Source organism: Rhipicephalus microplus, unplaced genomic scaffold (assembly GCF_043290135.1).
Source record: "Rhipicephalus microplus isolate Deutch F79 unplaced genomic scaffold, USDA_Rmic scaffold_12, whole genome shotgun sequence".
Classification (NCBI taxonomy): Eukaryota; Metazoa; Arthropoda; class Arachnida; order Ixodida; family Ixodidae; genus Rhipicephalus; species Rhipicephalus microplus.
The window spans coordinates 37438842-37453775 of NW_027464585.1; the positions used below are offsets into that span (position 1 = coordinate 37438842).

A 14934-nucleotide genomic window follows, 5' to 3' on the forward strand; every position below is an offset into this window, starting at 1 on the left:
CGATGGCGGAACATCCTCCTCGATCACGGAAATTACATTAACCACCTCCGCACACGCTGAACCGTGACTCATTTTTAAGGAGTTTGTTTCCCCGCGGATATTTACGACTGCGATTGACCTCTGCGCCTCAACGTCATGAGGAGGGGTCGCGTCTAGGTTTCCAGATTCGAATTTTGTCACCATCTCCTTGTCTTTGTGAATGCGGCTGTCGCCCATCGGATTCCAATTTCGTCGCCGGTACCGGTGGCATTCTCGCCGAATGTGACCAAACCTGCCACAGTTATAGCACCCGCCGGGATAAGGGAGCTGCTTCGGGAATTCCTGCCAATTTTGTGTCGCCTTTTTGCGTACTGCCAAGCTCTCCACAAGTTTTTCGAGGCGGTCAAGGCGGTTATGCATCTCATGACCATCCGTGTCCTCTTCTACGTATCGAATGGGTAACGAATGGCCATTCGACACTTTCTCATTCTGCTCCTCCTTCACCGCTATGGCAATGGCCTCGTCAAACGTTTTGGGGTCTCGAGAGAGAACAAATCTGCGGACCGGATCCCTCAGGCCTAATAGAAATTGTGAGAGCAATTGTTCGTCTAGAATTTCGCGGCGCAGTGAAGCTTTCACCGGATCCTGACCATCGGAGCTTGCCAGGGTGGCGGTCCCAAGGATGCGCAAGCGACTCGCAAATGACCTCACCTCCTCATCTGCCTTCTGCCTCGCGTTTAAAAACCGTTCCGTTTTAAAGATAAGTGGTTCCGTATCGAACCTCTTGAGGGCCAAATATTTGAACTCAGAAAATTTTGAAGTCGCAGCAACGCCATCATCCCACCACGCAAAATCGTGCGCCGCGCCTACCATCTTGCATCGTGCTATGCAGATCAGCTCATTATCCCGCCATCCACCCAAGCAACCAACCTGCTCCAAAATTTTCAAGAAAACCCCAATATCCGGACCCGTATCACCTCCCGTAAACGATGGAACCATATCCGCTAACATTAACGTGCTCATTTCTAGTGGGTCGTCTCTGTCGGTCATCTTATCAGCCTGCTCGTCCAATTTGCCGCCTCTTCTTCCCTAGTACGAGGGTGAAATCTCGCACCGTTGCCCCAGCAGTAATCCCACCGCTGCCACCACTTGAGACGTCCCCGCTACGCCACCGATCGCCAAAGAGAGGGAAGAACACTCACCTTGAGACGTCCCCGCTACGCCACCGATCGCCAAAGAGAGGGAAGAACACTCACCCCCTTTTCTATCCGGTTCCCTCTTGGCTACGTGTCTCAATCATTTTCCACATACAGGGATTCGTGCTGGGGCCGGGAAGTAAGAGACGCTACGACCTGTTTCTGTTTACTGGTTCACTTAATTTAATACTAACTGCAAGCATCGTAGAACCGCGCACATCAACCACTACACAAAATTATAACACATGATTTAAACACTCGCGACATTTGACACAGGGCAGGCACATAACGGAAGTAGCTGTAACAACACAAGGTTATGCATATATAATGCAAACACGCGATGGCACAGATGATAAAGTCATTAATTAACAAAACCGCGCAATGTCCCAATTTGCCGCATCCCTACCCGCAAAGCTCATTTAAGTAAAGGAGGTGAAGTTCGTCTCACAGAATGTCCATGTAGTCGGAGTCTCGGAGTTGGCTGCTCGAGTCGGGGCCGAAGGTTGGTTCTTCACATCGCGGTCTGATCTGTCTCCTTCCGTCGCCGTCTTCATCGTCTTCGTCATCGTCGTCTACGTCGTCCCTCTTAGTGGTTTCCATCTTAGCTTCTCTACCATTTCGAGCTCATCGCATCATCTCTCTGACTCCCTTCGACTCTTCACATCGTATCTCTCCGACTCCACCTTTGTATCGTCTCCTAGTCCCTTTTTGTAAGACCCGACTCCGCCCTACTGGGGCACCAAACCAGTCGCCACTCCACGCGGCATATCTTTTCTTCTCCTTCCTATTGTCGTTTTCGATGGCCGTTCCCGTGGCCCGCACCAGTAGAAAACCCTCTTCCGAGCAAAGCCGAGCAAGTAAAATGTATAAACTCAAGCTTCAGGGAGAGTGATGGGCGCGCCGATTATTGTACTCTGTCACATCGTCTGTAGACGACAAGGCGCCGCCTGGTCCACGACTTTGCGTGGGGGAGCCCGTAAGAACAGTAGACATAATCCTTGTGGTACTTAACTCCGGAATGCCCTTTATGCGTGGGTTTGAGAAACGAGCGCACACATCTCGAAAGGAGCGGGGTTCAGTCCGTGTTTGCGGGGACGTCACAAATACCACCCGTGGAGTTGTCTCAGATGATGACCTGTTAGGGCTGACGGAGGCTGAACTCCTGGAGGGTTTCAGCGAACAGAATGTCATAAACGTAAAACGAATTAGCATGAGGCGTGATGGCAAAGAAGTCCAGACTAAACACATGATACTTACCTTCAATTCAAGTGTACTGCCCGACTCCGTTGAGCCTGGGTATATCAAGCTTCGAGTGAGGCCATATATACCAAACCTCCTCCGATGTTTCAAATGCCAGCGGTTTGGCCACAGTTCACAGAACTGCCGAGGTCGCCTAACTTGCGCAAAATACAGTGCTGAAGAGCACACATCAGATGCCTGTGAAAACTCTCTTCACTGTGCGAACTGTAATGGGGAACATGCCGCATACTCGCGTTCATGCCCGTGCTGGAAAAAGGAAAAGGAAAGTGTCACAATTAAGGTAAAACAAAACATTTCATTTAAGAAGGCACGAAGGCAGGTGTCCTGCCTACCAGAAACTAGCTTTGTCGAAGCGGCGCGTCAGGGGGCAGCGCCACGACGGCCCCTGGCGCCTGTCTGGCACACGCGTAGTGAGCCAGCGGTGACGCCTTTCGCCCCCTCGGCGGTTGCAGCCAGTGCATGCTGCTCCGCCATCCAAGAAAGACCCACCAACCTCCGGGCTGGGGGCCGCGAAGGTCTCGTCTTTTGAGGCTAGGCCCTTGAAACAAATGCAGCGCTCGCAAGAGCGCCTGTCCAGCGCCTCGCAAGAGGCAATGGACACAACACCAAGCGTGAGGGCGCAGCCAGCGCCTAAGGATCGGCGCGACTCCTTCGACCGATCTAAAAAAGAAAAATCTCGTGTCATGGCCCCTGGAAAGGGTCCGTGAGCTAACTTTACATCCTTGAGCACATAGCACAAAACACATCTAAAATGGATACACAGATCTTACAGTGGAATGTGAGAGGACTTCTCCATAACCTCGATGATATTAAAGAAATTCTTAATAAACATACTCCAAAGGTGCTGTGTGTTCAGGAGACACATCTCAAGTCCACAAAAACAAACTTTCTAAAGCATTATGCCATCTTCCGCAAAGACCGTGACGATGTGGCCACTTCGTCGGGCGGTGTCGCTATAATAGTTGATAAATGTGTTGTCTGTAAGCAATTAAACCTCCGAACTTCTCTTGAGGCAGTTGCTGTTCGAGCAGTGCTGTTCGGGAAGCTACTAACAATTACCTCTATTTACATTCCCCCGTGCTATCAACTTTCAAAGACACAATTTCAAAGCTTCATTGATGAACTTCCTCCGCCATATATAGTCGTTGGTGATCTAAACGCACATAATCCCCTACGGGGCGACTCCCGTTTAGATGCGCGAGGACGCCTAATAGAACACTTTCTGTTTTCGTCAGGTGCATGTCTACTAAACAAAAAGAACCAACGTAATATAGCACTACACATAACACATACTCTTCTATAGACCTGAGTATTGTTTCGAGTGCTATAATTCCATATCTGGAGTGGTTCGTTCTCAAGAACCCTTTTGGCAGTGACCACTTCCCGATTATGTTAAAGTTAACAAAAGAATATACATGCTCGCCTGACTTTCCTCGCTGGAACACCAAGTCAGCCAACTGGGAATTATTTCAAGAACTTACATTTTTAGACGGAGATGAGATTGCTGATTTTAATATAGACGATGCTGTAGCATACCTAACAGGTTTTATTATTGACGCTGCAGTGAAATGTATCAAGCAGACCAACGGAATGACCAATAAACGTCGCATTCCATGGTGGAACGACGATTGTCGGAAAGCGCGCAATAGACAAAATAAGGCTTGGAGACTACTCCGAAATTACCCAACGGCTGAAAACCTCAACAATTTCAAACAGGTCAAGTCCCAAGCCAGAAGAACGCGTCGCCTTGCAAAGAAAGAAGGTTGGGATAGGTACATCTCCGGTATAAATTCTTGCACCGACGAAACGAAGGTTTGGAATAGGGTAAAGAAGTTAATGGGTCGGGAGTCACACCCCCTACCTTTGGTAAATAGCCGAGGGGAGAGCCTGGAGGAGCAGGCGGACTGCCTAGGCGAACACTTTGAATACGTCTCGAGTGCAGCGAACTACACAGAAACGTTCTTAAGATTCAAAGAACGCGAAGAGTGGCAACCCCTTAAATCTAAACGTCCCTCCAGAGAGAGGCTTACAACTGCCCATTTTCATTAGCTGAACTTAAGGCATCTCTTGCGTACTGTAACAACTCGGCACCAGGTGGCGATCGTATAACGTACGAAATGATCAAGTATCTTCACCCAGAAACACTAAAAACGCTCCTAACCCTCTTCAATACCATGTGGGAAGCTGGATATATTCCATTGTCATGGAAAGAAGCGATAGTCATCCCGGTACTTAAACAAGGCAAAGACCCATCCTTGGCCGCCAGCTACAGGCCAATAGCGCTAACAAGCTGTTTGTGCAAACTATATGAGAAAATGTTAAACCGGCACTTAACCCACTTCCTAGAAAGTAAAGAAAGTAACAGTATACTAGACCCCCTTCAGTGTGGTTTCAGAGAGGGTAGGTCGACAATAGACCACCTTGTTCGCATAGAGACATACATCAGAGATGGATTTATTCATAGGCAGTTAGTACTTTCGGTGTTCTTGGACCTGGAGAAGGCGTACGATACCACATGGCGATTCGGGATTCTACGCAATCTTGCCGCCATGGGCATCCATGGGAACATGCTAAACACAATTAAAAGTTATCTGTCTAACCGAACCTTTCGCGTAAAAGTGGGAAATGCTCTCTCTACATCATTTACCCAAGAAACTGGTGTTCCGCAAGGGGGCGTGCTTAGTTGCACACTGTTTCTTGTAAAAATGAACTCCCTGCAGTCAGTAATTTCAAGCGCGATGTTTTATTCTATGTATGTTGATGATGTGCAGATGAGTTTCAAATCATGCAATATGTCTATCTGCGAACGACAAGTGCAGCTTGGAATGAATAATTTCTCTAAATGGGCTGATGAGAACGGTTTTAAAATAAACACCCAGAAAAGTACTTGCGTACTCTTCTCCAACAAACGAGGGGTAATGCCACTTCCAAATATTACGATCAAGGGAGACCAACTCTCTGTGAGCAGCGAGCATAAATTCCTAGGAACCACTTTGGATACTAAGCTCACGTGTATTCCCCATATTAAACATGTAAAATAGAAATGTCTGAAAGCGATGAACCTCCTAAAGCTCCTATCACGTACATGGGGTAGTGATCGGAAGTGTCTCTTGAACTTGTACAAAAGCCTTGTTTGGTCGCGCCTTGATTATGCCTCTATAATTTATCATTCCGCAACGCCAAGTGCTTTGAAAATCCTAGACCCCGTTCACCATCTGGGTATCCGACTGGCAAACGGTGCTTTCAGAACAAGTCCGATCCAGAGTCTCTATGTAGAGTCGAATCAGTGGTCACTTCACCTACAGCGATCCTATAGCAGTTTCACTTATTTTATAAAGGTACGCGCAAACATAAAGCATCCTTCTTATTCAGCTATAAACGATATGATCGCTGCCACCCTCTACCATAATCGACCCGCAGCTAGAAAGCCGTTCTCTTTGCGTGTGAGAAGCTTAAGTGAGGAAATAGGTGTTCCGCTGCTAGAACGTTGTCCTATGCCCACAATAAAACATTTACCACCGTTGCAGTGGCAGCTCATACATTGTGACACTTCCTTTGCCGAGATCACTAAACATGCACCAGAAGCACATAATAAAATGCGTTTCAGATAACTTCAATCCAACTACTCATGCGTAGAGTTTTATACTGATGCTTCTAAGTCGCATGCAGGGGTGGCTTATGCAGCCGTTGGACCATCCTTCTCGGAATCCGGTGTGCTGCACCCGGAAACAAGTATATTTACGGCTGAGGAATATGCACTATTGTCGGCTGTGAAGCATATAAGGAAATAAAACATACGAAAGTCTATTATATTCACAGACTCGTTAAGCGTCGTAAATGCATTAAGATCTCTTTTCAGATTCAGAAATCCAGTAATAATTGAGCTGTATTCCGTTCTGTGTACAGCGTATATGTCCAACCAGCATGTTACTAGTTGCTCGGTTCCTGGCCATAGAAGCATCGAGGGCAATGTGTTAGCTGACCAAATGGCCACCTCAATTATATTGCACGCTATTAACCCCACCGCTACTGTCCCTGCAACAGACCTAAAACCCTTCCTACGTAAGAAACTGCGAAACCACTGGCAACGCTTGTGGGACACAGAAATAAATAATAAGCTTCACTTGATTAAGCCGTGGTTGGGTTACTGGCCCTCCGCTACAAGAACACGGCGAACTGATGACTTATTCTGTCGCCTCAGAATAGGACACACTTATGGTACCCATAGCTTTCTGCTGACTGGCGATGAACCTCCTACTTGTGGTAGATGTGGTGAGAGACTAACCGTCCTCCACGTTCTCCTGGAGTGTCCTGAAGCAGAAAGTGAGAGAAAGAAATATTTTGCTTTAGCATACCGCTATAATCTTCCTCTACATCCGATTATGTTTCTCGGTGAAGAGCCGCTTTTTGATGCAAAATTAGTTTAAAGCTTTTTAAAGGATGTAGTATTGGATGTTTTTAGCCCAACATTGAATGTTTTTAGCCCAACAGGTTCATAGCGCATCCTCTGTTCAGAGGATGCCGCTGTGATAGCAGCTTTTAATGAGCCCAGACCTCCATGCTCTTGTTTTAAGGGCTCTGTCGAGGCACTGGTGCTCCATGCCAAGTTTTTATTTCACACACATATCACTTTTAAACCATTTTATGTTTCCATAGCACCCATCATTTGTCATTGTCATAATGTTACTATGTATATATATTTTTACGCACCTACAGCGACTGTTTTTAGGCCAATTTACAGCCACGTCACATCTGTTTTATCTACACTGCACATCGCACAGTTCATTATCATCGCTCTGGCGCTCTTTGGCCACATCTGGCCCTTGCGCCAATAAACTTCACTAATCATCAACATGCAATTCCTCTATTGTGGTATACGTACTCGAATACAACGTGTGTGGTATGCAGTACATCGGACAAACAGACAGACCATTTAGTATTCGCTTCTATAATCACAGAGCCCATGCGAAATCAGCCCCATGTCTACCTCTATCAAAACATCTCAATCTTCCCGACCATGCATTCGACAAACTATCAGTAACGCTCTTAGAGACGGGACTCAAATCAAATCGAGAACGTGAACAACAAGAGTCATACCTTATCCACCGATTTAACACCCTCGATAGAAGAATAAATGGGAATCCTGGTACACTTGCAGCAATTGAAGCATTAGAAAACAATAACGGCAACAATAAACTAGTAACTGAGTTCACGGCACTGCAGCTGCGAAGGGCACTGGACAACCCAAAACAATTCCAAGTGTAACTACTCTTCCTAAGTGCAGCTGTCGTCTGTTTTCTGTTTTATTTTACTACCCAATCAATTGTGCCATGCATGGCATGCCCAACAGCAACCCTGTGCACAGTCGGGAGGCCCCACTACACACGTAATCCAGAAGCGGGCAAGGAATTCGCATTGCGCCCGCTTACCAGCCTCTACCGCAATACGGGGCACCCCTATTTTTACGACCAAATGTTGACAGGGCGCCGAGTAGTTAAAGGCTTAGAACTTACTAAAATGCCCGCTTACCAGCCTCTGCCACAATACGCGGCACCCCTCCTTCTACGACGAATTGTTTACGGGACTCCGAGTAGTTAATTGCTTAGAACTTCCTAAAAAAGCTCTTTTTTGCCCCACACCGAACCGCCAGTGCCAGGAAGCGCCGTCTGGCCAGGAGGAATGTGTTAGTGAAAGGAAACATACACAGACCGCTGACATCATAAAGGTGAAGGGGAGAAGGGGAGAGAGATGAAGGGGAAAGTGGAAGGAAGAGTGGAGGGGGGAAGTGGAAGAAGAGTGGAAGGGGGGCGCCCGAGGGGAGTCCACCGTATATTATTTTTTTCTTCTTCTCTTTTTTCTTCTTTTCTTTTGTTTTTCTGTTTTCCTTTTTTCTTTTTTTCTGTCTTTTTTTCTCTTTTCTTGGCCTCTGATTTGAGATTGTATAAAGCTGAGCACCAACAAACTGTATCTTTAATCCTGATGAAGGCCAGACTCTCAGCCAAAACGTCGAAATAAACCACATTGTGACCGCTCACGGAGGATCTACTAGACTATATATATATTCACAGAGTAAACAAACCTCCGACGCTTAGACGCTTAGTAGAAACAGCTGGTGCGTTTAACAAAGAAACAGAGGATAGTGAAGGTGCAAAGGCTTGCGCATATTTCGGCGTCTACGGACGGATGAACAGACCACACTGACATACGGACGAATGGACATACAGACAGACGCAGACCGACCGACAGACAGACAGACAGACAGACAGACAGACAGAGATAGATAGATAGATAGATAGATAGATAGATAGATAGATAGATAGATAGATAGATAGAAAGATAGATAGATAGATAGATAGATAGATAGATAGATAGATAGATAGATAGATAGATAGATAGATAGATAGATAGATAGATAGATAGATAGATAGACAGATAGATAGATAGATAGATAGATAGATAGATAGATAGATAGATAGATAGATAGATAGATAGATAGATAGATAGATAGATAGATAGATAGATAGATAGATAGATAGATAGATAGATAGATAGATAGATAGATAGATAGATAGATAGATAGATAGATAGATAGATAGATAGATAGATAGACAGACAGGCTTGCCTATAGTGGTAGAAGTTTGTTAAGAACTGCATTGAAAGTATACGCCAGGATACTAAGCAAACATTCCTCAAAGAAAAATTGTTGTACATGCAAGCAATCGTAGGCCAGCCTCACGGTACTCTATCGTCATAGATAAGTGCTGTTATTATGCGTATAAAATGGTCAAGATGTGTTTATTTTGCCAAGAAATATTTCTCGTATAAAAACGAGCTCACGCAGTCTGCGCGTTATTTAGTTTCATCAGCTTGCGCCGTGCTTTCCATCGTACCTCCAGAGCACGATTGATGAAGACAAAGATACTAAACGGAGATGAGTATTTTGTAGTACTTGTAGTAAATTCGGCGGGTTGATTCCGGTGTACTCGAACTCATATCTTAACGACGTGGTGTCTTGTCCTTATGGACGAGAAAAACGTGGCGAAGCGATGCCCATTATAAAGTTTCCTAAATACAATGAAGGGAACCCTGGCTCTGGTATTTATGGTAGCCGCATGGCGCTTTAAGGAGCATGGGAATGTTGGGCAGTATGCGGGTTTGTCTAATTTTCGTACTCCTGGCTCCGTTTGGGTTCTCGTGGCTTGATGTTGTCTTGTCACGAAACGAGTATCAGCAAATGTTCACCAGTTGCGCTTCACCACCTTAATATTTTAGATTTATCAATTGAAATTGGGTCTCGAAGTGCAACATGGTTTGTTCTTTCCTTCGAAGCAAAACCTAATTACAGCAATAAATGAAACCACCAGTGTGATTCATCATCCGCAAATACGACGACCAGGCAAATCCATTTTACACATAATTTTCGTGGTCGCTGAGCTATCGCAGCATCAGAGTCCTTTATAGTAAATTTTAGAAAACTATGGTGCGAACAGCTAGTCTCCAGAGCATCGAAATGGCGCAAAAGGCAACGTCTTACCCCGTCGTCGGCTGTAAGGCAGGATGCGAGGCCGACAGCGAAATTTGTGGTCGACAGATTATGGTGGCACTGCGAGGTCGCGCATTCCTGTATAATTTACAGGCTTTGATGTAGCTTTTGCTTAGATCATGGAGCAGGTTCTTTCTGCAACTAATTCTTTTAGGTTGCTTAAGTGATGAACATGGTGACCGTGGTCGCTTCAGTTTCATTTTCGAGTGCTGTGAGCAGGCTGAGCTCTGCTGACAAATGTGATTTTACACATGCACTGCCACTTGTCTTAAGCGGTGGATCATAAGGCTGAGGACGCAATTGTTTACCAAAGCTGCTACCCTACGTTAGCTGCAAGCTTTCATTCATTATTTAATGATAGCAGAATGACATAGCGTGCAGTATGGCTTTGTAAGGTATCAGTAAGGCGTCGCTATTGGCATATTTCTGCAACGAACGGCAGCTGAAACAGCCGCCTGAGTGCTCTGACAATTTTGAATACGCGCTCATTCCGACAAACGGTATTTGTAAAGCGTGCCTCGAGAGCGACGTGCTGCGGTTGAAAATGATGTGGCGGATGCGTGTTCAGTGAACCGGTGATTACTTTGTACTTTTCGCATAATAAGGTACTGCATTGCTTGATCTGTTGAGTGTTAACGCAGGGCTTTGACACTACAGCTATGGCGGCATCCTATGCCATTCACCTGCTGGGCAACCATCCTGAAGTGCAGGCGAAAGTCCACGAGGAGCTCGACACCGTATTCGGGTCTGACGAGAAAAGACCTGTGACCGCGGAGGACATCAAACAACTCAAGTATCTCGGATGCGTCATAAAGGTACGTCGAGCGCACTTGGAATTGGCGTTACTTCTAATGGCGCGTTCACACTGAGCATTCCGGCCGCCAAAAGTGCACCGAATCTGATTGGGCGGTGGCTAGATCCACCTAAAGGGCCCTCTTCGAGCCGATCACTCTTGGACCGATTTTTGCGGCGTCTGCCGCCAAATCGGTCCCCGCGGACCAATAGGATCGTAAGTTTCGGAATTTTGAAAAGTGGCGGCAAAGCCCTACTTGAGATGTCAGTGTGCACATAACTGAATGCTGTAACTAACGGGAGTTTAACCCACTTTGTGCCTACTTCACGTTCTTACTTCGTGGAAGAGGTGACCGAGCTTGTCGTTGGCGTGGTCGAGCTTGTCGCGGTCTTGCAGAGCAAAACAAACCCACCGATGCCGCTGGCGTCAGTGGTTTTTTTCTGCTCTTCATGCATTACAAGGCAGCTACTTGCCATCAAAGTAAGCGGTACTGCTTCTTTTTGCTTCCGGCGTACGAGAATCATCGAAGTCTAGACCACCGTATAGTGTAGTGGCGTTTGCGAGGCACAATAATAACCGGGTGACAGCGCGTTGGCGCCTTGGTAGATGACATATTCGGTGGTGTGGGGCGTGTGCAGTGCGAACAACGCTGTGTTTCTACGGCAGGGAAATTTCGGCCGAGTGGATGCTCCAGTGTGAACTAGGGCTAACGCTGCTCAGATGAGGTGTGGGACAACGTGCACGCAACTCAACTTACAAAATGCCTTGATAGCGCAAAGGAATTCAGCGACGAGTGACAGCTCATCCGGCAATATTTTTTTCTTTAAGGCAACATACAGCACCAACATGGCGGTGCGGTAGAATTTAGATGTGAACTTGCATGTCCAATAGGGTCGGTAGAGCAGAAGTACGTCACCCAAAACGAACGTACAAAACGGGGAGAGGATACACACCTTGTGTCAGAGTTTTGTCCACCTCGAATGGGCAGAAGGCAAGAGTCATTTATTCAACTGAATAATCGATGCCAAATCTACGGGCCATCTGGAAATCATTACTTCATGGTGGTGATAGCGATTAGAAACATTACAATAAATGTTTACGTCTCACTGATTCTCGTTAGGCTGTGATAAGGCTGATTACTATAGGTTTTCCCGCTCAAATCAATACAAGCGCCAGCCAAATTATCATAGGTGCGAGCCAATTTAATCGAGCCGCCACTAAAATTATCCCAGGTGCCATTTCTTTTAGTCTAAGTGCCACTTAAATTAATCCAACCGCCAGCCGATTTAACTCTGACGCCAGCAAACTTATTTCTGATGACATGTTGACTTCAAAGCGACCCATAATTTTCGGAACCGCGCGGAGTGAATAGCTTTGGAGTGAATTTAAGAAAAAAAACAATGAATGAATCACTAGTGACACAATGTGACTCGCGCCGCTTCATCACGCCTATCACCCGCGTAAGCACTATTCCCACCTTCGACATGCATATCAAACGAAACGCCCTCCTCACAGTAACAACTTCATGCATAATGCAGGGCCAATGATCTGATCACTAGTGACGCAGGTGACGTCATCACGCATATCACCCACGCACGCATTGTCTTAACCATCTGTCATGCATATCAAACGAAACATCTTTGAAAGGCCAGTAGCCTGATACCTAAAATTTGGCCAAGCGACTTGATCACTAATGACTCAGGAGGCGTAATCACGCCTATCATCGACGCACGCAATGTGTAACCTGCTTCATGCATATAAGAACGTATTCGAGAGGGTAATAACTAGAACGCTGTCACTCGGCCTAGTGACGGGATGACTAGTGACTCGCGTGACGTAATCACGCCTGACGCCCACGCAAGCACAGTCTAACCTGCCTTCATGCATGTCAAACGAATCGTCATTGAGAGAGTAGTAACTTATGTAAGGCTGTCGAAGCAGCTTCTGCAAGTAAAACGCTCACTGCTCGGACTACACAGCCGTTCACCGGCCAGCCCGTATATGTAGGTAACAGATTGCGCGTTTCAAAATCAGTCAATCGCGTCTTTACGTGGCTTTCGCAGGACTTGACGCTTTTCTTAACTCGAGTAGATGCAATGGAAGCAAGAGTACCTTCCACAAATAGTGGGTACAGCCCAGCATCAGCGTCCCAACACTCGTCGAAGGCAACGCTTCTCCTTCATTCAATGAAAAGGAATAATAAAGGTAAAAAAAACAATTAAGTCTTTCCAAACCATACTCAAACAGCGACATTCGTCCAATATCTTCACCACTTCGTGACGCATTTGCTCCAGCTCGTGATCTGGGTAGATGCAAGAGGCTTTTTGTTGCTTCTCGTGATTTATTTCTAATTTTCATTTCATTCCACTTTATTTTCAAATCCAACAAGATAGATCATGTTTCGAAGTATGCCTTGGAAACGCGGGCAGCCAGGCCGCACTACAGCGAACAGACAGGTGTTCACCACCAAACAGGCATGCTTATTCCAAGGACACTAACCTATAATAAAGGGCGTGGCGTAGAACGTAGAAAAAAAGGCATGAGTCAGGCACATCGTTCAACGGCGCATCAGCAACTGGACACTTGCAAATAGCAATAGTGTGTATCTCAAGTACGGGGACTGCCAACAGATTTGTTTCGCATGATAATGAGATGAAATATTATTTGAGCCAAAGAAGTGGTTGACAAATCTTTTTGTTGAAAGTTCTGAAAAAGGCAGACCGTGCGTCTTATGCTTGATTATGTATATACAGTTTTATCACTTACGTGGCATGTTATCGCCACGCCGAAGCGATGACAATGCCCGGTTAAAACACCCAACCGAACTTAAGAAAGAATAGTGATGACATCACGAGTGATGATAGCGATGACATCACGTGAGTCACTAGTGCTCACGTCACTAGGCCGAGTGACAGCGTTCAAGTTATTACCCTCTCAGATATGTTTCAATTTTTAAGCATGAAGGCACGTTAGAGAGTGCTTGCGTGAGTGTTGCGCGTGATGACGTCACGTGAGTCACTAGTGATCACGCCACTAGGCGATGTGACAGCGTTCAAATTTTTACTGTCTCAAAGGCGTTTCTTTGATATCTATGTAGACAGGTTTGTACTGCACGTGCATGGCTCAAATGCGTGAGAACGACAAATGAGTCACTGGTGATTATGTCACTAGGCCAAGTGGCCGCGTCTAAAGTGTTACCCTCTCGAAGACGTTTTGTTTGATATGCATGAATGCAGGTTACAGAGTGCTTGCGTGGGTTTCACGTGAGATACTAGTGATCAGGTCACTAGGCCGAGTGACAGCGTTCGAGCTTTTACCCTATGAAAGTCGTTTTGTTTGATGCGTAATAAGGCGGGTTAAAGAGTGTTTGTGTCGGTGATAATTGATATGTGGGGTTCAACGTCCCAAAACCACCATATGATTATGAGAGACGCCGTAGTGGAGGGCTCCAGAAATTTCGACCACCTGGGGTTCTTTAACGTGCGCCCAAATCTGAGCACATGGGCCTACACCATTTCCGCCTCCATCAGAAATGCACCCGCCGCAGCCGGGATTCGAACCCGCAACCTGCGGGTCAGCAGCCGAGTACCTTAGCCACTAAATCACCGCGGCGGGGCGTGCTTGTGTCGGTGTTAGGATAGATTGCATAACGTGAGTCACTAGTGACCAAGTCATTTGCCAGTTCCTCAAAATTAGTAATCTTATCTTACAAAAAAGGCGCTACAATGTGTTGCTAACCTCCCTTTTAATGCCCATACTTCACAATTATTTGCTTAATACAAAATAATCAAATTAAACCTGCTCTCCGAATATTCTTCAGCAGTCTCTTTAAGATCTGAATAACGCGTCTGATGCTCTAACCACTGAGCTATCACAGCGGCCTGTAGATCATATGCCATAAAAGGTCGCGGCTATATACGTAGTTTAGCTAACTGCAATCAAATCCTTCAATGCGCCTAAACCGACACTCTGAATATGGGCATGTCCCGAGACCGCGCACAAATTATGGCTTTCAGACTTTGAGTTATTGCTTTCCGAGTGTACTAAATAGATTAGGAATTAATTATGAAAATTTTTTTATATGCTCTCTAGTATTTTTATTTAAAATATGCTTTATTAATTTGTGTGTAGTGTTATTTTCTGTTTGAATACTCTTTTTTTTA

General features: G+C 45.9%; 1 protein-coding gene across 1 annotated transcript in view; it reads left to right on the top strand.

Annotated features, from left to right (window-relative positions):
- LOC119168164 (cytochrome P450 4V2-like) overlaps positions 1 to 14934 on the top strand; it is a 952270-nt gene that overhangs the window by 689386 nt on the left and 247950 nt on the right. Inside the window, exon 8 of the mRNA XM_075882483.1 lies at positions 10620 to 10793. Within this exon, the coding sequence (XP_075738598.1) occupies positions 10620 to 10793 (174 nt within the window). The remainder of the gene's footprint in view (positions 1 to 10619; positions 10794 to 14934) is intronic.